Source organism: Dysidea avara, chromosome 1 (assembly GCF_963678975.1).
Source record: "Dysidea avara chromosome 1, odDysAvar1.4, whole genome shotgun sequence".
Classification (NCBI taxonomy): domain Eukaryota; kingdom Metazoa; phylum Porifera; class Demospongiae; order Dictyoceratida; family Dysideidae; genus Dysidea; species Dysidea avara.
The window spans coordinates 63,064,139-63,091,199 of NC_089272.1; the positions used below are offsets into that span (position 1 = coordinate 63,064,139).

The 27,061-nt window shown below is 37.9% G+C and overlaps 1 protein-coding gene across 2 annotated transcripts in view; it reads right to left on the reverse strand.

Annotated features, from left to right (window-relative positions):
- LOC136240349 (uncharacterized) overlaps window positions 1-27,061 on the reverse strand; it is a 46,068-nt gene that overhangs the window by 5,738 nt on the left and 13,269 nt on the right. The window contains exons 2-3 of one of the 2 annotated variants that reach the window (XM_066031299.1): window positions 23,986-24,048; window positions 23,646-23,930 (exon numbers count right to left, since the gene is read on the reverse strand). In XM_066031299.1, coding sequence (XP_065887371.1) covers window positions 23,646-23,930; window positions 23,986-24,048 — 348 coding nt within the window. The remainder of the gene's footprint in view (window positions 1-23,645; window positions 23,931-23,985; window positions 24,049-27,061) is intronic. The other variant, XM_066031307.1, reaches the window with a different exon arrangement.

A 27,061-nucleotide genomic window follows, 5' to 3' on the forward strand; every position in this document is an offset into this window, starting at 1 on the left:
TTTTCTTTGCTACTACACACTTCCACAACCATTGTTAGCAGTATCTTCACTGGCTCTCTTGTGTCTGGACAATTTGTCCAGATAAATAGGAACTTATCCAGACATTCCGTGTATTGTCCGGATAATGCCCGGTTGTCGAACGTTATTTGGAGCACTACAGAGAAAACTTCAGCTGCATTGATTACTGCATTCCATAGCAAACCACAGGACAAACAGCTTAACTGGTATAGTACCTCCATGAAATTGTTGTGGTTAGTCTGCAGGTCCAAATTCCATTGGCACAATTTTATTTTCAGGCCTTCATCTATATGACCAAGGGGCAAAATACAGTTTTATCACAGTAAGGGGGATGGTAGTATAAGTACCTCACTGCCTACTTTTCTGTGCATGGTATTAGGGGCTATGCCCACTAGACTGTCAGATTGCTTCTGGTGCATTCTCAGGTACAGTACCTGAGAATAACATACCACTCCAGAAAATCTTGCATTTTAGACTCTCGTAAATCGCTTCTGGTGTGTTCTCAGGTACCTGAAAATGTGACATTCCACTCCAGAAATTTTTGTATTTTAAACTGTTTCTGGTACATTCTGAAGTACTAGCTGCTCCAGGAAAACTTTGCATTTTAGACTCTCATAGATTGCTCCTGATGCATCCTGAGGCACTTTAAACTATTGCATAAAAGTTAAGGGGGAAGAGACTTTGTCTAGAGGGAGCAAGACCCCCTAACCTGATTTTTATTTACCTTTTTGGTGCATAGCTCCTATTCTAATTTCATTTTTTTGCTCATAGTAAGTGATAGTACTCTGGTATTGATTCACAGCATACAGACTGTTGGAAAACTGTACAGTAGCACTTTTGATATGTACACCAATTGGGTGCATGTTTGTTTGTCTGCATGTTTTCTATTCTGCTGTTTAGTTATATACCTGTTTTTTTTTACCATTACATGCAGGAGCAGATCCAGGGTTTGGCAAGGGTGTGCACCGGGGTAATAGGTATATGGAGCAGGGTTGGGGGCACAGCCCTCTAAAAGCTAAAGGTATTTCATGTTTCAGAACTGAAAATTTTAATGTAGAGTGGTTTATGCACTAATACCATACCTGTTTCACTGCCCATACAAAAGTCTCAATAGTAGCAGTGAAATTTATCCAGTATTTCACTGGTAGCAGTGAAAAAGTTGTAATTGCAATTTCATTGGCTAGAGTTTATGTTAACAATGTAACACCAATTAGTGTTGACACGTGTTTAGTACATAGTGACAAACTGCCTACATAGCAATGCTAATGCACAGCATGCGTATATGCAGCGAGTATGGTATTAACTGGGAATAGCATGGGTATAGCAGTGAAATTTGGGATAAATACCACTCTTGTTGCATTGAAAATGGAAATTTCAATGCAACACTTGTGGTATTTATCCCAAATTTCACTGCTATTCATGCTATTACTAGTACAAATATAAACTGTTTTATAAGTGGGCCAAGAATGGTAGCCATGAGTAGTTCAGGTAGCTAGCGGGTCATTCCATACCAAATCAACAAAAAAAAATCCAGACCCCTTTCGGTTTTCATGAAATTTGGCACAAACATGGACCCTATCAAGAAACTTTCTCACGTGAAATTTGGCTCATTTCATTGGTCTCCCTTTAAGTTATGACCACTCAAAGCTTCTGTTGAAAATTTCATTTTGCTTACACCTCTTCAATAAAATGGCCATAACTTTGACGTAGACACTTCTGTGTTAAACTTTTGAATGCTTATTAAATTATCTTTCAGGTGATATATAATGTTGTATAATTGCACAAAGGAAAATGTCAAACCACAAAAATGTAGCTTTTTCCTTTGATCTTAATTTTTAAAAATATGTATTCTTTTAATTGAATTTATTTTTGGTTTACATGTTACTCTACTACCCATCATTCACCACTGTGAGTTTAAAGTTGGGACCAATAGTAGATCATGAGTTATAAGTGTTATTGTGTAGCCTTGTAATCACTGTTGCTTGTATGGTTCAGATATGCAAAGATGCAATACCAATTGCAAGTAAGTAATATAATACTATGTCACAATCATTTATACATTGTTAGTTTGTAAGTAAGGTTAATTTGTTTATGTTTTGTAAGAAATCCAATAAAAGCTCATACTTAAATACATACACTCAAGTAATTTACGCCTTATCAAGCTTGTATATTATATAGTTATACAACGGCCAAGAGTGCTCTGCCTGATATAAACGTACGAGCCTGAGGGCCGTCAGGCCCGAAGGCAAGTGCGTTTATACAGGCAGAGCACGAGTGCACGTTGTATAACTGTTATGTACCATTCACCTAATAGGTAGGGAGAGTCTCACAAGACAGCTGTAACACTTATAAAGGCCAGGTTTCTAACATCGATTGTGGGTAACCAAGCCTGACGTTGGGATGACGTTCCCCCTGCAGTACTGCAGCCACCTGAGATATTGAAAGCTAGTATGCTATGGGTTATATCACTAACCTGCATTCGCTGTTCCACTCTCATCATGTAGTGCTCAGCATGCCAGCGTGCCATATAGACTAAGCACCAGACTAATTGCCATAGTGATTCTCTCGAGCGAAAAAAAAGCAGCTAAATAGACGGTTTAAGTAAACAAAACCTAACTACTAAATGATATTAGTCTAATTCTTACTATTCACACTGGATAAACTCGAATCTGGTGGCATGACAAAACTGGTTACCACAATCGAACGTAAAGGTTAGTATTATTTAGAATATATTTGTTTTATTGAGTCATTGTCGAAGTGGACTACAGTTTAATCTGGGCTAAGATGGCACCAGACTAGTAAGGTGTATAAGTACGTTTATATATATGTAGACTAGAGTTGTGGCCACCCGCGTTGGCTTTTTCGATCGCCATTGGCTGCTTGTAAACATTATACGCATTGGTGACGTTATGGCCCACAATCGACCTTTACATGTCAGGCTATAAAAGAATTCGAGTGATCTGTGTAGTGTCTTTCCATCTATTAGGTGAGGTGTCGTAGTGGTCTTCGCCACCGGCACTTGTGCTATGCTGCACAAAACCGCAGCCAGTGCGATATCTGTATATTGCACTGCGGTCGGTGCATTATAACTTATAATGCACTCGTTGTGGTCTACAAAACCGCAACCAGTGCGTTATAAGTTATAATGCACTCGCTGCGGTCTGCAGCAGTGCAATATACAAATTATGGCACTGGCGGTGCCTTTGAACTGCCCACGCAGAGTGGTACATATTGTTTCTGATTATGACGCCAAGTCTGTAGTGAAATGTTGACATTTTCACTAGCTACAGTAACTACTACTGCTACTGTTAGCATTTAATGCTGATTGTTGATATGCATGTACATATTTTGATACACAAATGTAGCTATAGTGGAAACTGTCTAAGCCAGTCAGGGCCAAAGTTTTTTGGCCTTAAAGTGCAGGTGGCTATTTATATAGTTCAATGTGTATAAATGTCTTACTAGAACAATTTAAAGTTGGCCCTTAACAGAAAGGTGGCCTTACATTACAGGTGGCCGCTAAGACAAGTTCCACTGTAATTTGGAACACTTACAAATAAAACATGATGTTTTGTAGCTGCATTCTTTGTTGTTAACACAGGCATGAATGTTTCAAATATTGTTATCTACTAGAGCTTTTAGTAATGAATGACTGATGTAGTAGAGTGGCTTTAAAATCTTTTTAACTTACACCTTCAAAGATTCAATTGTGTACTGATATCAATGCATCAGATTTCGTTGCATGTCAGAGTTACATGTGAATCATGCAATATGCACCACTTTCAGCCTCAACTTTTACTACAGCAGTCTTCTTTATTACATGATTTAACTTTGAAGTTAATTGCCTTGACCCTTTCTTTAATCAATTATTGATGTATTTCACTTAAAGCTATAGATATGTATCAGTGTGCAATTGCTGTAGTGAATCTTTTGTACAATGTGACACATAGCAATATTTCTATGGAACATTTCTATGATGCTACGATTCTCAATATAGAATCAAATTATGAGCTACATTGCTATATCTTAGTAAATTCATCATGATACAGTTAATCCACACAAAAACAGCCAAGCTGTGAAAAAATGGTGCGGCCTTAAAAAACCTGGGTGAAAAAAGTTGTGAAATCAAAGGCGGCAGCCAAGAAATGTCTGCAATGATGTTAATGCTAATAAATTTTAACAATGCACACAGCCATTATTAATTTTTTTTTGCATTAACATCATTGCAGCCATTTCTTGGCCGCCACTTTTGATTTCACAACTTTTTTCACCCAGGTTTCTTAAGGCCGCACCATTTTTTCACAGCTTGGCTGTTTTTGTGTGGATTTCACTCCTTTTTGTACTTTATAAGGCCCCAAAACCAACCTATGACTGACTTTGAGGTCTGTTTTTACTCACATTTCTTCTTTTCTATGTAGATACAATGATGATTATTGAAGACAGACTTATAAATGTATTTCATTGCATGGTTTAATTCAATTTTTGATAATATTATTGTAATACTCTAATAGAGTGTACATTTTTTTGGAGGATTTCTAATAGAACATACATAGAATGTTCTAGAACAATCTAGAACTTCTATTGGTAGATCTATGAAATTACAAACGTTGATTATAAGCAGATTTCAACTAGAAATTTCATTTATAAAGCAGAAATTAAGTGAGGTGATCAGTCAAGGTAGCAGTGGTTCAGTGGTTAAGGATGCAGGTGTTAGGTATGAAGGTCCCTGGTTCGAACTCTGGTAAATTTTTTTTCCGACATTTTTTGCACACCCTTTTTACCCCGTGGTGACTGCTCTATTAGAGTATCTCGATCCCGCGATTTTACACTTGCTTAGTTTTTGCTTTATAACTTTGTCTCTATACCTCTATTGCTATTCAAACTATCAAAAGGCACTGCTACGATGATCAGCCTATCTACACACCAATTTTCAAGTTATTGTAGCCGTGACAGAAGTTTGATCTGTTTTTACGTGAATAAACATCCATAACTCCTTGAATATTACTCAGACTTACAACAAACTTGGTACGTGAATCCACCGTTACATGTTCTTCATTTGTGCCAAAGATCAAGGCAATCGAGTTACATGTTTGCATTTTATAGCAATTTTTGCAAAGTGTGCGAAAAGAAATCGAAGCCCCCGTACGGCATAAGAAGAAATTAAAATGACATTTTGGACGCCTATATCTCGCAAATGGCTGTTGCGAATTTAATTAAATTTGCTGTGTAGCGTACCCTATCTGGGGGACAGCTAAAATGCAGAAATGGTGTGCTTTGGAGAAGGCACCATGGAGCTATACATGCGTGAAAAAGCTGTTTTCTTTCTTCCTGTAAATATACTCATGGTGTGGTCGCCGGGTTTCTTGGTAAAGTTCGGCGGTATTGGAAAAATTATACCCGGTTTCGATAGTACTAATGTATCACGATATACCGGTATATCACATAAACTGTATAATTCTACACACATACATGATATGCCTGTAATCTGCACACCCACAGGCCTGCATGGTATCACAAGTAACACTGTGTAGTGATTAGTGATATAAAAGTTGTAAAAATTATAGTATAATTTAATGACAGTTGTAAAGGTTGTAAGTAAATGACAGTTGTAAAAGTTATAAGTTGATCATGACAGTTGTAAAAAAGTTGTGATGAGTTCTTATAGTAGTTCATGTAGATGATAGGTAGGTATAGTCAACATCTAGTGAAGGTTTCTGTTAAAAAAAAACCAACATGTTTACCTTCCCTGGTTTCAAAAGAGTTCGCTTTTTAGAAACTATGTTGCCGGAACAACTAAAGATTCTCTCTGAACGTGAGCTGCTAGCACACACACTGAGGTACTTCTGTGCCAGTTTAGCCATGGTGGGAAGTACTACCATGTGAACCTTCCACCACTGCAGAGGATCCATTTCAGCATCTAACATTGGTAACTTTAGATAATCTTCGATTTCCTTTTTTATTTTCTGATCTGGAGTTTGAGGAGTACTGGATGATGATTGTAGTTCAACTGTCTCTTTGAGCCAACCTGAGAGTTTACGTTTCTTGATACTAGGGTCAGATACCGCAGATGATGACTGGGAACTAGAAGTTGGTTCAGAAACCCCCTCTTGATCTTCAATCATTTCTGTGCCTTCTCTAGCCAAACGATCCTTTACTAAAGCAAGATCAACTTCATTTTCAATGTACACTCCCTTGAATCTTGGATCAAGGTAAGTGCAGACATTCAACAGCTCGTCAACATCATTATCATCGTACTTGTTCAGTAGGTAATCCAAAACCCTTTGTTTAAATGAGTTGGTTAAATTAGCATCACCTTCACAGACTTTAAGCACTTTAGATTTCAAAACGTGTAATACAGGTTTGATCGAAGACACTGTAACTTTTTGTTCACCTGACAACATGTCTGTGAAATCATCTAATTGCCCTAGTGCAGCCTTCATCGACTCCAATACTTCTAGATCCTGCCAAGTTGGAATAAGGTGAAATAACTCAGGGAGCGTAGCTTGGCTGGCATTGGTAGATGACGAAGATGCGGTGGACGATTCTTTCGCTTTCTCCCTTTGGGCTTGTAACACTAGAGTGTACTTTGACGGGTGGTGAGTCCTTAAGTGTGAAAGCAAATTTGATGTATTTCCTCCGCTTGCTCGCACGTTGCCGTTACACTGGCGACACACCGCCACACCATCGTCAATAATCTTCCCTTCGCTATCTGCACGGAGGCCAAAATAATCCCAAACAGGTGACACAACTTTCTTCTTTGGCACGATTGTACACGACGAGTCGGCCATGTTTGTTCAATACAAACTGCTGACAATAACTCACGTGATATTATTAAACGCATGCGCGATATTTCGATATTCTAATAAACACTACCGGTGTGCAACTGATATCGAAATCAAATAAATATACCGGTATACTGTTGAAGCCTATTTCTTGGCCGCACGACACACTACCGTGTGTCTTGATGTATGGAGTTTAAGCCAGTTACCTTATAGGGCCAAAATTTCTGAGTCTTAATGTGCAGGTAGCTACTTAATACAGTTGCATAAGTGTATAGGCAATAATTCGCCCTTATGGAGTGGTGGCCTTTCTATACAGGTGGCCACTAAGACAGGTTATGGGTTCCACTCTATTCCATCAAATTTTTGATGAGTAAGACAGTGCGTAGTGGTTTCAAAGTGTACATTTTTCCAGCAAAGGCATTGTTTATAGGTACAAATATCTAAAGATGGTCTTAAAGTGGTCAGTAGTAGGCATGCTCTATCGAAGTATTGATTCAAAGTGATATACAGTGGAATATATATTAGCGGCCACCTCTTTATAAGGGCCAACTTTAAATGAAATCGGTTAATCGAAATGCTATGCGTTAGTGGTATCCAAAACTTCTTGGTCTTAATACCTAGGTGGTTGCTTCAATTAGTTGCATTAGAGTAGCACATTACATGTATATACATACGTATGAATAACTGTGTTCTTGGCATCCTGCAGTTACTATAATATTTATTATATACACATATAAGATTGGAAACTATCATCATAATCTGTGGCAACATAATTACTACACAGTAAGATTGAAGAATAGATTGGAATATCATTAGTTGCACAGTAAATCTCCTATAAATATAGCTAACTCTATAATAAGACCACCTTGTTATAGTGACCACTTCTATTATATAGGACACTGAACTTACAGCAAAAATAAAAGTAGTGATTCCTTTATTAGGCAGCCTTATTATTGCACCAACTTTCTTAGCTTTAAAAGTGGCTTTGTTAGTATGGCTTCACTATAACAAGCCTTTGTCAATGCAAACCCTAACTATTTCAATGCATAAAATGATTTGTGACATATTATATAAGGTTACTTGCACTTGGTATTGGAAATTACTATACACATAATTATTAATAACATACAAACAGCAGTGATTACAAGGCTACACATTAATGCTTATAACTCATGATCTACTATTGGTCCCAACTTTAAACTCACAGTGGTGAATGATGGGTAGTAGAGTAACATGTAAACCAAAAATACATTTAATTAAAGAATATATATATATTTGAAAATTAAGATCAAAGGAAAAAGCTACATATTTGTGGTTTGACCTTTTACAATTATAAAACATTATATATCATCTGAAAGATAATTTAATACGCATTTCACAAATCTAAACCAGAAGTGTCTACATCAATCACAAGCAAAGTTATGGCCATTTTATTGAAGATGTGTAAACAAAATAAAATTTTCATCAGAAACTTTGAGTGGTCATAACTTAAAGGGAGACCAATGAAATGAGCCAAATTTTGGTGTGAGACAGTTTCTTGATTGGATCCATGTTTGTGCCAAATTTCATGAAAATTGAAAGGGGTCCGGATCTTTTTTGTTGATCTGGTATGGAATGATCCTACCTATAATTATGAGCCTAAAGAATGGCATACACAACAAGATCATGTGCATTTCATTTGCTTAGTAGGTTAAGTGTTCCCATGCATGGGATAGCGTTACAGATGCTAGTTTTCATACTATCAGCAACTATGAAGTATTCTTAATAATGTCATGCGCGGTGACTGTTCTATTACAGCATTTTACTGACCATTCTATTAGAGCATCTCGAACTTGTAAGTTATTTTTTGGAGGATGACCTTTGAATCCGCCATTGACATGAGCTTGCATGATGAAATCAGGTTCATGCAAAAGATAACATCACTATGCATGCTACACTTTAGGACATGATCTTTCCTGCACGAATAGCAGGTACCAAACTACCAATGCTATAGTACATACAAGTTAAGCTGGATCCTGAAAAACAGCTAAAAATATTTTTTCAAGAAAACTAGTACTTCAGTCAACCAGATGATTAGTGGTGACAGTAAAAGTGTCAACAACAGACATGTGTGGTTTGGCTCTATACAAGTTTGGGAAAGGGTCATAATAGATAAAACACTTTTATGGCTTTCCCATAGGAAAATTTTGATTTGCTGTAAATGTTGTGTTGGGCATTTGAACAAAATAATTTTGAAATTTTCTAGTGGGTCAAGCAGTGCTACAAATGGGCTAAATTTCAAGATTATTTGAAATTCCATCCACAAGTTATAAAATTTTGAGGATCCAGCTCAACACGTACATACTGTAAGCTATAAAAGCACTAGTACATTAAAAAATAAAAATGGAGTAGAGATCAAAGTGATAAAAAGTAGTGAAACAAGAGATGAATAATGACATTACAACATAGTTAAGGACCCGCCAATTATGCTGGCATAATTATGAGCATAATAGGTGCCTGAAAACATTGAGCATAATGCTAGCATAATAGGAAGAATATTTGAGCCATACTGCAAATCCTTGATGGTCAAAATACATATCACAGAAAAAGATCGATATACTCTAATAGAACAGTCAATAACTCTAATAGAACAATCAGGCAGCTGACTGTTCTATTAGAATATATCGATCTTTTCTGTCACATGCATTTTGAAGAGCAACGATGTGCTTCAGCCACTTATTATGTGCCCATAACTGCAAATTTATTAGCAAAACATGGGAAATGAGACATAAAGCTTGAGCATAATAGGTAAATTTTTGAGCAGTGCAGCATAGCATAATAGGTAAAATTTTGAACATATTAGGCAGGTCCCTAAACATAGTTCTGCGGGAAAAATCCCTACATTGACATGTTATAACAACCGTTTTTTTTTTCAATGTCAAAGTAGAAATTTTTCCACAGAGCTATGTTGTAATGCCATCATTCATCTCTTGTTTCACTACTTTTTTATAGCTTGAATCCGTACTTCATTTTTAATTTTCAATGAACTAGTTTGTTTAGTTTTTGAACCAAGCGTGCACCCACAGCCAGCCAAAGGCCGGCTGTGGGCGGGCACCTGGTTTACTAAAATTGTTTTCGTAAAAGTGTGTGTATGTGTGCACCTATCTACCAATCTATGTCGGTCCATATGCACCCACGTGAGCAAAATCATTAAAATTAATGGTAAAAGCAGCTTTTACGCATAAACAGTAAAAGTGAAATGAAGTCTGTATTAACTTATGCACTGATAAACTTTGTGGTTTCTTTCTGGTGGTCTGAAATACAGGTGTGGCAACTCTCATCAGACTTTGTAAACTACCTTCCCTTCGGGTTTTACAGGCATTGAACAATTAAGAAACAACAGCACAGGTCTCATAGACTACCAGGAATAGCTTATCCCTTCAGTTGGAAAGGAGGCATATCCAGAATTTGTGGGAAAAAACACTATAGTCAAACTATAAAACAGTTTAGAAGATACTTCTGTGCGTAATGTTGTTAAAAGCGGTTTGTTTAACAAGTGCTCCCTTGGCAGTGCATAGCAACGTAATTGAAGAATTAAGGAATTACAAAATCCGAGAATACAATAAAGTAATTATGCATTATTGCACAACATAATAAAATAGTAATACATAGTTGGTTAATTCCAGATGAGTTACCTAGCTGCATTACTTGTTTAGTTACAGCTACATGCATATAATGAGTGTTTTATTAGCATGGCTGTTGTATTAGGATGACTGCTTTATTAGAGTATCTTGAATGGACCTCTACCAACTGGACTATACACAATATTTGTGGGACGTGGTAATGACATGCCTTGTTTTTCACAGTGCTACTATCAAACTGCTTTTGTATTGTAGTTAAAATGATGATTCATTTATCCTGGTTTCTGTAAGAGTAGTTTCCTGAGCTATGTAGCTACTGAGTTAGTAAAATAGCCTTCAAAGCGTTGCTACTCTGGCAGGTACGATGGCAAGTGTCTGACTATGAGTACTGGCTATGTACCACAGTAATGGCTAGATATAACGATGGTTATTGTATTCACTCCAAGATTCACACTTACTCTGAGTCCATCAAGTAACAGGGGCGTAGCTAGCCATAAACTGATGGTTGGGCATAGCCAACTTGGTACAGATATACATGCACAAAATACATGCTCACATTCATGTGAGACATAATCAAAAAAAATTTTTAAATGCACCTAAGACCTAGCTGTTCTAAAAAAATGCTGCATGAGTGCATGTGTGTGGCAAATAAACTAAATAACTAGCTAAGCTATACTATTTGCTCTGCAGGTGGCTACTAGCTATCCATCGGCGATCGTACATCACGTGACTTTCAATCGACTTACAGCAAGAGACTGTTTCAACATAATAGCTCGATAGTCTACATTTTTTTCCAAGTAAAGTATACTTACTGACACACCATGTTCACATTAACGCCTAGTTCCAACTGAAGGCCAGGGGCGCTACTTTATAATTAATACAAGGCTTCCTGGTTTATAGCACACTTAATACACACAACTACCACACAAAACAAGCAGCTACTACGTAGCTACACACAACTAAACGGTGACCTTAGCCTGTGAGTAGTGTGGCTGTCACTGACGATTTAGTGGCCAATATTATTGGTGAGTGAAATGCTTCACTTTATCCACATCATCTTTCATCCATGCGTATTTTCAGGACCACCAACCTGGTTGGTCAGACAGTTACTATAACAATACTGGCTGCCTATTAAGACAAGTTCCACTTCCGCATTGACCAACTCTAACTTTAGCATAGGATCCAACACAGAGGATACCGTATATAGGCTGTAGTTTTGAACTTCATGGGACCTGGGTTACTACAGGGTTAGTATATCTTCGTTGATACTTTTGAAGTTCCCACTCGCGCCTTCAGTTACCATTTCAAAAATTAAGTCACGTGATAGTATTATATTCTAAACGTTTAATGCGTGTAAAGGACAAGAGAGTGATTATGATATGCTCGCTGGCGAGTTTGACTATAGTCACAATGAATCACCACTACCATGTAAAGGTAAAACTTGGCTATAATTTGTTCTGTGTATATAATGAATACTTATGTTGCAGTTATGTATGATCAGCTGCAATCAGTGTCAGGCCAAGTTCTGAATTTAGGAGTTGTCATTTTTCACCAACTTTCGTGGAAGTGGACTATGTATGTGGCAAAGCAATGAAATTATTTAAGTTTATCACCATGTGCAAGGAGTGCAGCATATAAACAAGTGACCAGCTACAATATTATTACCCTGCAACTTTGGCTACACTGATGAATCAATAATCGTTACAAATACTACACAGTCTACATTAATCAGTACCTGTGCATTGCTAGCTCCATGTATACAACTGTAACTACTATTAAATAAGAGTATTAGACTGCACCCTTAGAACAGTAATAGCATTATCTGTCCATCTTTGTCCTCCGCAGCAAACTTGTGCACAACCACCTCATCCAGAATTCCAGACAAAGTTTTTGTGAAAGTTCTTTTTCAATGGAAAGTACAGCCTGATTAAACAATCGTTGCTCAGACATGGAGGAGCATAGGTATGACTCTGTACACTTCAGGCATGAAAAGGATCAGCTGTTGCCGCTGCCACTGTGAGTGAAATTTGTAGCAGACTGATCAGTACTGGGAATGCTTCTTTCAGTGGAATGATTTCTGAGAAAATATCATTGATAGATGCAGTTTCCTTGTCCTTGAGCATCCTATTAGCGATGGTACATTCCATCGTTAAAGACTCTTTGTTGAGGTGATATAAATCAACCACAGGCAGCAAATGGTCAATGTCCAAGAAATGCGGCAAGTCAGGTGCACAGCACTGGAACACGTTCATAAGCTTCAGATTTTTGTTGTCAAATCTGTGCTGCATCTTAGCTATGACAGCATCCAAGATTGGAAAGCAAAAACTGACTTTCATTGATTGACTGCTATCAGTACTTTCTCTTGACCCAGTTGCTTCTAATACTATGCCAACATCGTAACATTTTGACATTCGCTTTTTATGCTGAGGACTTGGTGGTTCTTCAGTGATACTATGCAAAACTGCCACATCTTTCACGTATTGATGAAGTTTTTCCTCTCCTCATCTGATCAAAAACTCTGGAGTGTTTCAAGAGTTGAGATTACTAATTCAGCAGCTTTAGCCATGTTAACATGTGTACTCTGCAGCTGATCAGATAGACCTTTTTTACACAACAAAATTCGTCTAAAGACTATTAATGATGTTATTTGTGAATAAATTCCCATTGCTTCAGTTGCTTTCACTGTATCCTTGTCATGCATGACAATCTCAAGAGAACTTAAGATTACACCAAAAGTGTTACAAATGGCATCTACTGCATCAAACCTACATGCCGAGCATGTATCAGAAAGGCGCTGCAATTGCTGTACTGGAGAATGGGCTGCTGCATCGCTTATTGGTTATCGTAAATTGTATGTGCCTTACTGGCGGACATGAAGACATAAAGTAATTCTAGCAGTGTAAAAAATTCTGATGCTTCGGGAACTAACTTCGCACTATCAACCAAAACAAGATTAAGGCAATGTGGATGTAAACAGCCATGGGTGCATATGCTTTAATACGCTGTTGTACACCAGAACTAGGGCCTAACTTATGGTAACGCAATGCACTGATATATACTGATAAACTTGCAGCATCTTGTGCTTCAGCTTCAACATAAGTCAAAAGCGTTCATGCTGAGTTGCAGTATGTACATCAACATACTTGAGAACAACAGCTAGTTGTTCAGCTTTGCTGCAGTCCTTGGTCTCATCAGTTAGTATTGAATAAACACCAGCTTTTCTAACTTCGTTACATATCTGCTCCTGTATCAATCCAGCCATTACACCCAACATATCATTTTGAATATCAGGTGATGTGTATGTGGAATTCCTTGGGCCATTATCTATTCTACATTTTACAAGTGGATCATGTTGTGCCACAAGGTGGAGAATCTCTAAAAAGTTACCTGGGTTAACAGACTCACTACCTTCTCTGTGGCCGCGCAAGCCAAGTTCTTGCCTACCACAAAGTAACAATACCTCTGCAATTGTTTTAATGTAGTACCAATTGTTTGAAATTGTCACAGGCCTATTACTATTCATCCTGCCAGAAATTGTAGTGCCCTGTTTAGAATTTACCTTGTACTGCCCCCATGGTATTTGAGCCTGTGTATGCGAATGGCAGTTGGCATGACGGAATAGTGCTCCAGTCTTGCCTATTGCATATTTCCAGCTCTGGAAACCTTTTGACACAAACACTGGCTCTGGTCTTGTGCTACCAGGATTAAAACACTTAGTAGTATTGCCAAACTTAGTATAGGGAAACCTTATGTTTATAGGCTGTGCAGGAGGTAATGCAGGAGTTTGTGCAATATCTCTTGGGCCATTATTAGCTTGGTATCTAGACGTAACAGCATCAGTGGTAGTGGAAACTAGAGGAAGGGGAGGACAAAAACCCTCTTCTGTGCTAGAACTGCGTGTAAGTACAGAAGTAGCGGACAAATCAGTTGAAATGGTACTAACTTGCATACTATCACTGTGACTGTGATGTCTATTATTAGCAGCAACCTCGTTACCGGAACTGAACTCAGCTATAATCGATTCTTGACATTCCTCCTCTGAAGTGCTAATAAAATCGGGAGTACAACAATGTAGAGGGGTCCGTGATGCAGTAAAAAACATTGAATTACAATTAATACATTCGTCTGGAGTTTTGGACATGAAATCGACAATATTGTTGTCACTCACTTGCACGTGGCTTCCCACCTCACCTCGCAAGTGGCTTGCCAAAACCTCAGTACCACTCATTGTAACAGCAGTTGCAGCTGAACTTGAGACTTGATTAACAGCCTTAGCCTTAGGTTGCTTTGAGAACGGAACCTTACAGTTAAACAAGGTCAACTGGGACATCAATCCAGCTACACTTACTAACTATGCACGCCACCAAAAACACTTACCAAAAGGGAAAACCCCTGGGAATTCACTCATCGTAATCATGTGATATATTTAACTTCAGCACATCGTTGCATACACTATAATCTATGATCATTATGACCTAGGAGGCTCCAATAATCTAGTTTTTTTTCTATTATCAGCTCGTTGAATAGACGAACACAATGCCTACGACTCAAGGAACATGTTTTTGATGGTTGGGCACAGTTGCCTGATGGTTGTGAAAATGCCCGCTCATGTCCACCCTTGGCTACGTCCCCTGTCAAGTAATACCCTTGGCTATAGCAAGCAGTCTAGGCTGAAATCACAGTGGGTTACACATACCCTTAGTTGGCCATCTAGCTAAACTTGAGAATACTGGAACACACACACACACACACCATGTCTTGATCTGAAACAATTATATTTCCCACAAATATTTCGTAGGCAATACTGTACTTGTCTGCTTTATGTACAACCTTAAAATATTTTATTGCAACTTACAGCTTAGTGAATCACATGTAGGCTTGAGTCTATTATACTCCAAAATTTGCCTATTATGTTTTTTGGCATTTCTCCCAATTTTCTACCTACTATGCTTGTTTTTATGCTTTTCAGAAATGTATTATGCTTTTATTTTATATGTTTTTTTGTGCAGAGAAGTTCTTCATATGATAGAATGTAAATGGAGAAATGTCACTTCAACTGCAACATACAAATAACAGTACAGCTTGAAGTTGGGATGTGCCCCAGAGTTTGTAGGCATATTAGAGCGGGGGGACGTGGGGCATATCTATAGTCCCTATAGACATTTTATTGTCTAATGTCTTTGTTATATTGTATGCAAATAAAATATTATGCATCATTTCTGATTGATCTTCTGGGATGCGTGTAGCGCAAGTTACAAATTTAGCCCTTCAAAGTGAACTCTTCCTCCGCGCTTGGCGCTAGGGGGCTGGATTCGCTGTTAGACACTATTTATCTGATTATCTATCATTGTGCGGAGCTACTTTTCCTACCAGGTCTTTAGTTTACATGTTAATTCTACTCATGTTACACAAAGATTTGAAACGGGTTTTTTTAAAATTCGCCACTGCCAGGTCGAAGCGAATATTAAAAATCGGCTTCCGCACAATTGCAGCTTATTTACTACTGCTTGCCCATCCAAAATTCGACAGTCGTATCTTGAAAAACCGGCAACTAGTTCATTTTTGTATGGAGGCTTGCAATAATAGCGCGCGGCGATCTTGTTAAATGCTGTGATGATGTGTGCTTACGCAACATAATTATATTCATTTACAAATGACAGGAACTGGTGGTCAACCACAGTAATGATTATATTTAAGCCTCATAGCTAATGTGATTGCTTGCATAACACTGTTGAAACCTTATGGAAACTGTTCCGAGCCACCTTAACCCCAGTAAACCTGCAGAGACACAACTATTTTCAACATGCAGACATTCACTAGCTATATGACTCAACACTAACTTTGTTATCATCACAACTTCTATTGCATTGTCTTCCAATCGAGCTCCCAATAATCATAATCATCATATCACATTTTATTAAAAATCAGACGATGAGACACATTATATAATACCAAATTCAATAATGGAAGCTCAGCAAAACTGCTTTTCCACGCTTTGGTACTAGTTGGCACATGATTACACATGTCCTATAAAACTCAAACCCACAATGAAAGCATTCATTTTGTTGAGCAGTGTAAACTTGTAGTGCATTTTTCTACTCGTTGTCAGGAATCATTTCACCATCCAAAATAGGTTAGCCTGTTATAACAGAAGTTATACTTATTGTGGCAGAAATTTTCCCATTATGCTCCATTATGCCAGCATTATGCTTTTCATGCCCTATTATGCCAAAATTCTTCCAGCATAACCGACACAAACCTAATCACGTAATGCATCCAATACAATCAATTCTTATACTTTTGCTCACACAATTAAAGTTCACGTAAAGAATTTGTTAAATTTATACTCTGTAAAGACATGACCAGTCGGCAGGGGATGTTGTTTCCGAAGATAATTGATTGTTGTAGAGTTGTATGGGACTAGAGCAACATGTTTCGTGAGTAAACTGGATAGAAACAGCAATTGTATTGGAGTATATATTCTAATTAAAGAGTAGCAGTGCTACTTTGTGAAAAGATCAAACATTCCTAATAATGCACAGTACATTGATGGAAGGCTGCCAAAGTTTCATTTAATAAGTGATCACTGAGATATTGCAATTGATTCCAATGTAAATCATGTAACTTGCCGATCACTCAACATAAAAGGTGTCACAGTTGCTACAACTGAGTAAGAGTAAGTAGTGGATGAAGTAAGCAGGGTCCACTACGTACAATATGTAGAATAACTAGCATGATAGCTAGCTAGGCATGCATAACACATTGTTAAGGACTCATAATATGTAATTATGAAAATGGGCTCCAAAATGTATACAGAAAGTGGTTGTAGGCTCTACTGCTGCTAGGCATTGGAGAGAGAGTACTGGACTATGAACATTCTGTCTTGGGATACCTGGTTGCTGATTGTGTAAGTCCCGCCCCCAATTGTGGACAGCTTCCTCTGCCGCTGAGAGAGCTTTCAATGATATATAAAAGTTTTCAATATATACAGGGGTGGATCTAGGATTTCTAGAAGGGGGTTTCCAGTGGTAGTAGAACTCGGATGTGGGGGTCTGGGGGCACAGCGCTGACAAGGGTTTAATTTTACAATGCTTGAAATTTAATGAAACTTACTGTTTAAAACCTACTTCTGAGAGTTTCTAATCTACCGATGCTCACTAGCATTTAATAAGTCATGTTTCCACCAATAGTTATGTAGCTAGTTATGATAGATTGGTCTACGGAATCTTAATGATTAGCTTAAGTATTTAGCTAGCTTTATAGCTAGTCATGATCAATTTGCTTCTTCATAGCTACTTGGCATTTCTGCTTCATTATCACTATTACCATCACCTTCTATATCTTGCTCTGTAGTCTTGTAAGGTTTACTGCTATGTCAATAGGTAGAGAACAGTACTCCAGCTTAACAGAACAGTACTCTAGCTGGAAGGGGGCGGGCAAAGTCATACAAGGTGGTTAACATTCATGGTGTATCATTAACTACACCTTAGTGCGCAAATCACAATAATTATTAGGGCATATATGCCTCACAGGAAAATTTTGAAGGTTGATATTGAATTTGAGAGCAATTTCAGCGGTGCATGTGTACATAAATACAGTATTCCTCAATAACTGTCAATAAGTAGTGTGCAAATAGATGAAAGGCACACAAATTTGTAAAGATACATCTCTAATTATTGCAGATAGGTTTGGATAAATTGCATTCTAAAAACATATAAATTATGGAACTAGCATATTGTTTAATGTTTCAACTGAATGTTCTATTAGAGTAGATGACTGTTCTATTATAGTATCTTGATCTTGTGCTCTCAAACATACTTGTGATCCTTGAGTTTTACTGCATGCAAGAATAGTGAAAGTATCAGTTAGCATGCGCATATAAGCATTGGTGAGTATGATTCGAGTTGTAGTTAAGGAAGAATCAGTGTAATACTAGTTGCCTAAGGGCTAGACAGCTGTTCTGAAGTAAGCCCAGCCCCAAAGGGGTTTCTGCATGGAAATCCCAAATACCTCCCTAAAACCGCCCCTGACATACTAGTTTATCAGTGACCAGATTTGCAAAATGGATCTTACACACAAACACACACACACCAAATTTTAACGACTTTAATTAAACGTTAACAATTTTTAATCTTTCCTGGTGCAACCTATTTGCTACCTATTACTTTAACATTTTCCTTGTTGGCATTTATTCAACAGCACTGGTATACTGTATATTAGGTCGGCGATTGGGTCAGCAATAGCATGTCTATATTATTCTACCATGATACTGCAGGTAGGTTGCATCATATACAAACACTTAGTGGTGGCTTGACTTGCATATACTTACTGTATGCTGATCTGATTGCATACATATTTAACTCGGCTGGCTGTGGGTGCATGCCTGGTTTCCTGAAATTGCTTTCGGAAAAGCGTCTGTGTGTGTGTGCGTATGCATGTGTGTGTGCGTATGCATGTGTGTGTGTGTGTGTGTGTGTGTGTGTGTGTGTGTGTGTGTGTGTGTGTGTGTGTGTGTGTGTGTGTGTGTGTGTGTGTGTGTGTGTGTACCTACCTATCTACCTGTATTTGTCCATATGCACCCACGTGAGCAAAATCATTAGCTAAATGGTAAAAGCAACTTGCATGTAAGAAGTAAAAGCAAAATGAAGTCTGTATTAAACTTCCGCACAGGTAAACTTTGCTCTGAGGTTGTTTATTCACAGCGGTCTGAATAACGGGTATGGTGACTCTTCATATACTTCGTAAATGGTCTTCCCTTTCAACTTTATGGATGTTTAATACCTTTAAAACAACGTTGAAGGCCTCTTAGGCTACCAGAATAGCATACCCTTCTAAGTTGAAAGGGGGGTATTACCCATACGTACATGAATGACAGTGAAGGGCAGCCTTGAGGCTTTGTCTAAACAATTTGTTTGAGAAAGCATGATAGACACACTATAAAACAGTTGAGAATATACTTCTGTGTGTAATTTGCTATTTAAAGTGGTTTGCTATAGTTATGCTTCCTTAGTAGTGCATAGCAACGTAATCACCGAATTACAACAGAAATATGCTAAATTACAGTATTTACAAATCTAATTGTCTAGCTGAATTGATAATAACAATAGCATGAATATAAACAATTATATATATAAATGTGACTGAATTTTGGAAAATCACCCATATGGGCACACATGAAATGAATAGAATTTTCGTGTTTAGTGGGTTTCTAATAAGAGCAGGGCACAGTTTTAAAAATATTTCAAGAATTTTCTTGTAATTTAAGGTATTGAGAATGGCTTACAATCATTAATAAATAGATGTTCACTATAAAGTTTGCGATTTAATCATTAAGTGTTTTAGGTGTCAAATATGCCCATATGGGTAATTTTCCAAAATTCGGTCACATATATGGTTGATCAATTGCCTATTTGGTTAGAATGAGATAGTATTTACTGCATAGGTGCCTGGTTTTTAGAAGTAGAACTACATCAACTTGTTAAAATTGATACCATCTTTTACCACTTAATATCCACAGCTCACACAACTTTTGCTCCCTGGATAGCAGCAGCAATGCATGCAACCTTGAATTATTGTCATAAGAGCCACCCTTGGATAAGAGCAGCGGCTTGTAGCTGAATATGCAAATGCAAGTGTGAAAAGGAGTTGTTTTAGGACAGGAAATAGCATTTTTGAGAGGAGGCTAGTGGATATATAAATGCCATGGGCTACTGCCACACTAAGTAGTAGCTGCCTCTGTGTATTAGCTGCATTGTTTTTCCCACTGAAAGTTATAGCAACTGAAAGTTATAGTAACTGCAGCTGTTAACCAGTAAAATACTGTATGTCTATTATAGTATTGTATAGTAGGGATAACAGGATTCTTGAGCAACAATATCACCACAAACCATTCCTTCATGACAGCTTGGCAGTATTGGTTGTATAAAATCAAGCCCAACATCTTTAACTAAATGTTCCGCAAACTGACTGAACATCAAGACACACGGTAGTGTGTCGTGCGGCCCAAGAAGCCGGCGCGCAACACCCGTGAGTATATTGATAGGAAGAAAGAAAACGTAATTTTCGCACCTCCGTAGCTCTGTGCTTCCTTGATGAAACAAGACGATTTTTGCTGTGGACATGCCCTCCAACTGCAGCACTCCACATTCCAAATTTGAGCAAAATCGCTTCGCGCGTTCCCGAGATATGCGACTTCAAAAATTGGCTCAGTTTCTTCGTTTTTTTACTTCTTTTTCTTTTTCTTGTTGCACACTTACAAAAACTGCTATAAAACTCGAACGCCATATCCGATTGCCTTGAAATTTGGCACACAGAGGGGGATATAAAGGCGTATCTCGGTACCAACTTTGGCTGGAATACGATAAACAGGCAAAGAGTTATGAGCGATTATTCAAGAAAAATAACACCAATATGTTGTCACGCCTACAGGGTAAACCACGTATAGGAAGAAGCTGAAAATCGGTGGGTGAATAGGTTAACTATTGAACCTCAAACCTTTTGTGGTTTGAAAGAAATCGAGCTAAAAAACAGGAAGATACAACGAAAAAACCAACAGTGTGTAACAATTATGCAATAGAGATTAGCTAATAAAAAAAACGACTGCTTGCCACACCTACCAGATAAACCGCTTGGGGTAATGCTTTGAAAATCGTTGTACAGATGGAGTAATCATCTTAGAAAGGCTCATCAATGGTGTAGAAGAATCAGACTTAAAGCCACAGAGTTATAACACGAAATCCAACTTGGTGCAGCAAGTGCGAGATCGAGATACTCTAATAGAGCAGTCACCCTGAAGAGAATTCAAGAGATCAGCTAGAAATAAGAAACCTGTATAGAGATCAGCTACACGCAAGTCACCCTGTAGAGAGATCAGCTAGAAGAAGTTACCTTGTAGGGAGTTCATGCAACTATGGAAAGGGATAGTTCAGCTAGAAAAAATCACCTTGTAGAGTTCAGCTAAAAAGAAACCGCCCTGTGGAGAGATCAATAGAAGAAGTTACCTTGCAGAGAGAGTTCAGCTACAAAGAAACCATCATGTAGAGAGTTCAGCTACAAACAAATCTCCCTGTAGAGAGATTAGCTTGAAGAAGTTACCATGTAGAGAGTTCAGCTACAAACAAATCGCCCTGTGGAGAGATCAATAGAAGAAGTTACCTTGCAGAGAGAGTTCAGCTACAAAGAAACCATCATGTAGAGAGTTCGGCTACAAACAAATCTCCCTGTAGAGAGATTAGCTTGAAGAAGTTACCTTGTAGAGAGTTCAGCTACAAAGAAACCATCATGTAGAGAGTTCAGCTACAAACAAATCTCCCTGTAGAGAGATCAGCTAGAAGAAGTTACCTTGTAGAGAGTTCAGCTTCAAACAAATCACCCTGTAGAAAGATCAGCTAGAAGAGGTTACCTTGTAGAGAGTTCAGTTACAAAGAAACCACCATGTAGAGAGCTCAGCTACAAACTAGTGACCTTGTAGAGACATCAGCTAGAAGAAGTTACCTTGTAGAGAGTTCAGCTACAAAGAAACCATTCTTTAAAGAGCTCAGCTGCAAACAAATCACCTATACAGAATTCAGCTACAAACAAATCACCCTGTAGAGAGATCAGCTAGAAAAATTACTTTGTAGAGAGTTCAGCTACAAAGAAACCACCATTTAGAGAGTTCAGCTGCAAGATATCACCCTGTATAAAATTCTGCCACAAACAAATTGCCCTGTAGAAAGATCAGTTAGAAGAAGTTACCTTGTAGATAGTTCAGCTACAAACAGATCTCCCTGTAGAGAGATCAGCTAGAAGAAATTACCTTGTAGAGAGTTCAGCTACAAAGAAACCACCATGTAGAGAGTTCAGCTGCAAAGAAATCACCCTGTAGAAAATGCAGCCACAAACAAATTGCCCTGTAGAAAGATCAGTTAGAAGAAGTTACCTTTTAGAGAGTTCAGCTACAAAGAAACCACCCTGTAGAGAGATCAGCTAGAAGAAGTTACCTTGTAGATCGTTCAGCTACAAACAAATCACCCTGTAGAGAGATCAGCTAGAAGAAATTACCTTGTAGAGAGTTCAGCTACAAAGAAACCACCATGTAGAGAGTTCAGCTGCAAAGAAATCACCCTGTAGAAAATTCTGCCAGAAACAAATTGCCCTGTAGAAAGATCAGTTAGAAGAAGTTACCTTTTAGAGAGTTCAGCTACAAAGAAACCATTCTGTAAAGAGCTCAGCTGCAAACAAATCACCTGTACAGAATTCAGCTACAAACAAATCACCCTGTAGAGAGATCAGCTAGAAGAAATTACCTTGTAGATAGTTCAGCTACAAACAAATCACCCTGTAGAAAGATCAGTTAGAAGAAGTTACTTTGTAGAGAGTTCAGCTACAAAGAAACCATTTTGTGAAGAGCTCAGCTGCAAACAAATCACCTGTACAGAATTCAGCTACGAACAAATCACCCTGTAGAGAGATCAGCTAGAAGAAGTTACCTTGTAGATAGTTCAGCTACAAACAAATCTCCCTGTAGAGAGATCAGCTAGAAGAAATTACCTTGTAGAGAGTTCAACTACAAAGAAACCATCATGTAGAGAGTTCAGCTGCAAAGAAATCACCACTGCCCAAATTTCAAGACAATAGCTCTTTCCAATCTGAAGTTATCAATTGTCAAAGTTGGCAAATTGGATGTGTGGAAGGCCCCTTTTCGCAAATCCGGTCACATATGTATTATATATATAATTTGTACATTTACTGATAAGATATTTAAAGTACATCTACTTCATCTTTTCTTCTTCCTGTAGTAAGAAAAAAACATAGGTTAAAAAAGTCCCAAAGCTGGCCATAGGCCGGCTTTGGGGTATACAAATACAAAAAGAAATGAAATCTAATCCAAAACAGCCAAGCTGAAAAAAAGTGTGCAGCCCTCAGAAAGGCTATGGTGAAAAAAGATGTGAAATCCAAGGTGGCGGCCAAGAAATGGCTGTGATGGTAGGTTAATGGTAAAAATTTTAATAACGACTATTCAGGTGAATTTTTGTGCCACTTCACAAAATTTACCTGAATTGTCATTATTAAAATTTTTACCATTAACCTACCATCACAGCCATTTCTTGGCCGCCACCTTGGATTTCACATCTTTTTTCACCATAGCCTTTCTGAGGGCCGCACACTTTTTTTACAGCTTGGCTGTTTTGGATTAGATATGTATTATCTGACACAAAGCTACTGATATCACAAGCACACTTACTGATATTCACATCTGTAACTGGATCAAGATGAAGTTTTTCCCTTTTCACATTAGTAAGAGCAACTTCCAGTGAGCGCCATGTAGCATCAGGAAATAGCTTCAGCCACTTGTATAAAACTTCATGAAAGCAAAGACGATCATTCTCAAGAGAACTTTCCGTAATATTTTCAAGAACATTAGGAAAATCATTTAATCCTAACTTTACTCCAGTTTCAAACCAGTCAGCTGCATACTGCTGGGCAACACCATGCCTCTCCAGTTCTATCATTGTTGGCTTATCATCCTCTACAGGTCATACATGATACTGGTAATGGAATAATCCACAATACAAGTCACTCACTATTTTCAATCTGATCAATCACCACTGCACCTTCCACCAGGTATGCTGCAGATGTACGTGTACCTATATCATAATATGCAACACTGTATGTAGTGCATGTATCGTAACAAAACAAGGTAAGAAATAATAAATAGCATGCTGTGTGCAAATTATTATTATTTCAAGGGTTAGTATTTACTGGGCACCGGGCTTTCAGAGGTAGGACATCAATTGTGAACAAGTTATGCTCTAGAGAGTTCAGCTACAAAGCAAGATACCCTAGGAAAGGTCAGCTAACAACTACAGGGTGACTTGATTACTGAGGGTGACTTTTAACATAGCTGAATTCTACAAGATGACCTCAAACAAAGCTGAACTCTACACGGTGACTTTTTGTAGCTGAACTCTGTACAAGGTGACTTGTTAGTGGCTGAACTCTCTACATGGTGACTTGAGAGTGCAGCTACAAACAAGTCACCCATAGAGAGATCAGCTACAATCAAGTCACCATGTATAGAGTTTAGCTCCAAACATGTCACCACATAGAGAGTTTAACCTAGGATCATTGAAATTCGGCACAGGCATCCGGTAAGCGTCACTCTACTTGTCTTTCCTTTTATCTCCAATCAGACTGTTCATCCTCTTTTTCATGCAATGAAACCACATCGAGGCATTAATTTACCATATCAACACTTTCCTTTAGCAGCATATTTAGACACCACAAAATTATTTAAGTGCTTATGCTTGGCAAACACCTGTAATTTCACGATTGGATTGAGGCCACACCTATTAATGGATGAATAGTAATCTAGCATGGAGACTACTCCTCTAAACAATCTATTTATGCGATCATGATGACAATGCCCCCTTATTATTAGTCTAGCTGTATAATGCTAGTACCAAGACAGTGACAAATGAAATAGTGACATGCCCCCTGGTAAGGTGAAAGGCCAACAAGTACTCTAATACTAGTGCTGAAACAATTATTCGGTTATTTGACTATTCTGTCGGTATGGCATTATTCGATTTGTTACCACACTATTTGAATAATCGTTAGCACTTTGTACACTGTATTCAGATGGAAAAGCCAGCCTTGAAACTTAAGATTGTGAATGAAGTGATGTACCTATGCTGTAAAAATTTATTTTAGAAAAGATAGAAATAGCTCTTAGGCTTTACCTTGCTCTCTAACAAAAGGTTTCGGTACTTATTCAATAGAAGTATAAGCTTTAAAGAATAATCGAATATTCGAATATTCGGTCGTTTTGTTCACAACTATTCGAATAGTAAAAATTGCTATTCGTTTCAGCACTATCTAATACAGTAGTTACCCTAATAGAATAGTCACACATGGACAGATGGGTTTAACAAGAAGGTAAGGCACTAAATATGCAATCTAAAATCAAGTGAATTACCGGTCTGTCATTTTGGTAGGGCAAAACGAAAGGCAAAAACGAAAGGCAAAAACATTAATCAGCATTGGCTTTCAGCAAGTTTTCACTAACTCAAGCTACTTTCCTTTGATCACTCATAATTCTCAAGTGTTATGTGGAGAAATAGAAGGAGATTCACTTAGAGAATCCACCGCTGGGCTGGTTTGCAGGCCAGCTAGCATGGAATGAGCAGTGGCTGCCGGAGTGTTGTATTTACAGTGAGGATGGAGCCCAGTAGAGGGACTGGGCCCTACTAAAGGAACTGTATGGCCCTGTATGCAAGACAGAGATACTCCAATCAAATAATCAAAGATTAGAGCAGTCTTACACTCGGTCTTACATCAGGACATTTATGTAACTGAGTTACAACATCTGGCTTCTATTTCTTGCATCAAGTTTCTTGATTGCTACAGTAGGTCGTGGATCAATTAGTTACTAGCCAACAAGGAGAAAAAAATTTGTACTCAACACTAGAAAATGGGGGAACAGATTTCATTATTACAATGTAGGACTTAATGCTTTGTTCAAGGCTTACTTTGACAAACTATGATGTGTTGTCTGGCACATTAATCCCAATTTCAGTAGCTATAATACGGATAGGTAAAGGAAATTTCAGAGTGTGTATATTTAGTAAAGGTCACCTTGATGACTGACAGAGAACTGGAGCTCCTAATAAAGATTAGGCCTAAAGGAGCATGTTTATTTTTCCTGGAAGATGTTTCTTGAGTGAATAGATGAAAACATTGCCTGGATTGGAAGCTTTATGTAAATTGGCTAACTTGCCACAACAATGCATATAATTGAGTGTTCATCCAGATGGCAACATCCTACGTACATTAAATAAAACATTTTCTATTACAAAAGCCATTCATAACACATGCAGTAAGTCCTGTAAGTGTAGTTGTTTCCAAATGTTGAGGAGGACATACTACAGACAAAATTATTTCTATAGCATTAGCCTCTCATGCAAGTCATTTTATGTCTATGCAATCTATACAGACAGGGTGGATTCTTACATGATCTATTAAATTGAAGAGGTCAGTGGCAAAAGGGGACACGTGCTATTTTAGATTTTCCATTTTCTAATAATTAGAATGGCTTGTTTTAGCCATGTGAGTAATGTTGTTAGTAAACAACAGAATTTAAAAGTTCATGATAGTCTCAAACTAATTTTTAGCAAATATTACAAAAATTCGAACACAACCAACCTGATTGAAGATAAAAGGAAAGACAAGGCACGCAGGGCATACACTCGTCAGAATCCCAAAAGGCACATCCCACCAGTGAGTTAGTTGTGGTGTAAAACGGTGACCGTGTGCCGCTTCGTTTGGGCTCTAGGCTTGCGACTGTGGTTAGTGGGTGAGACAAATTTTCAAGTTTTGGAGATTTAAAAAAATTCTATATCCAGTCACTGGTAAGTGTTTTTTTTTTGTTTTTAATACTGTATTTCATGTTAGATGGACTAATATTATTCCGTAAAGATGATTTTCGTGGTAGTTTTAAAGGCAGCATTTTAGGTGGCGCACATCATTTTCTGGGTATCCCTACTTAAACAGTACTACCGTACTGTTTGATATTTTGTAATTCAAAACAATACAACTAGTAATATATTACATAATACCATACCTGTTTCACTGCCCGTACAAAAGTCTCAATAGTAGCAG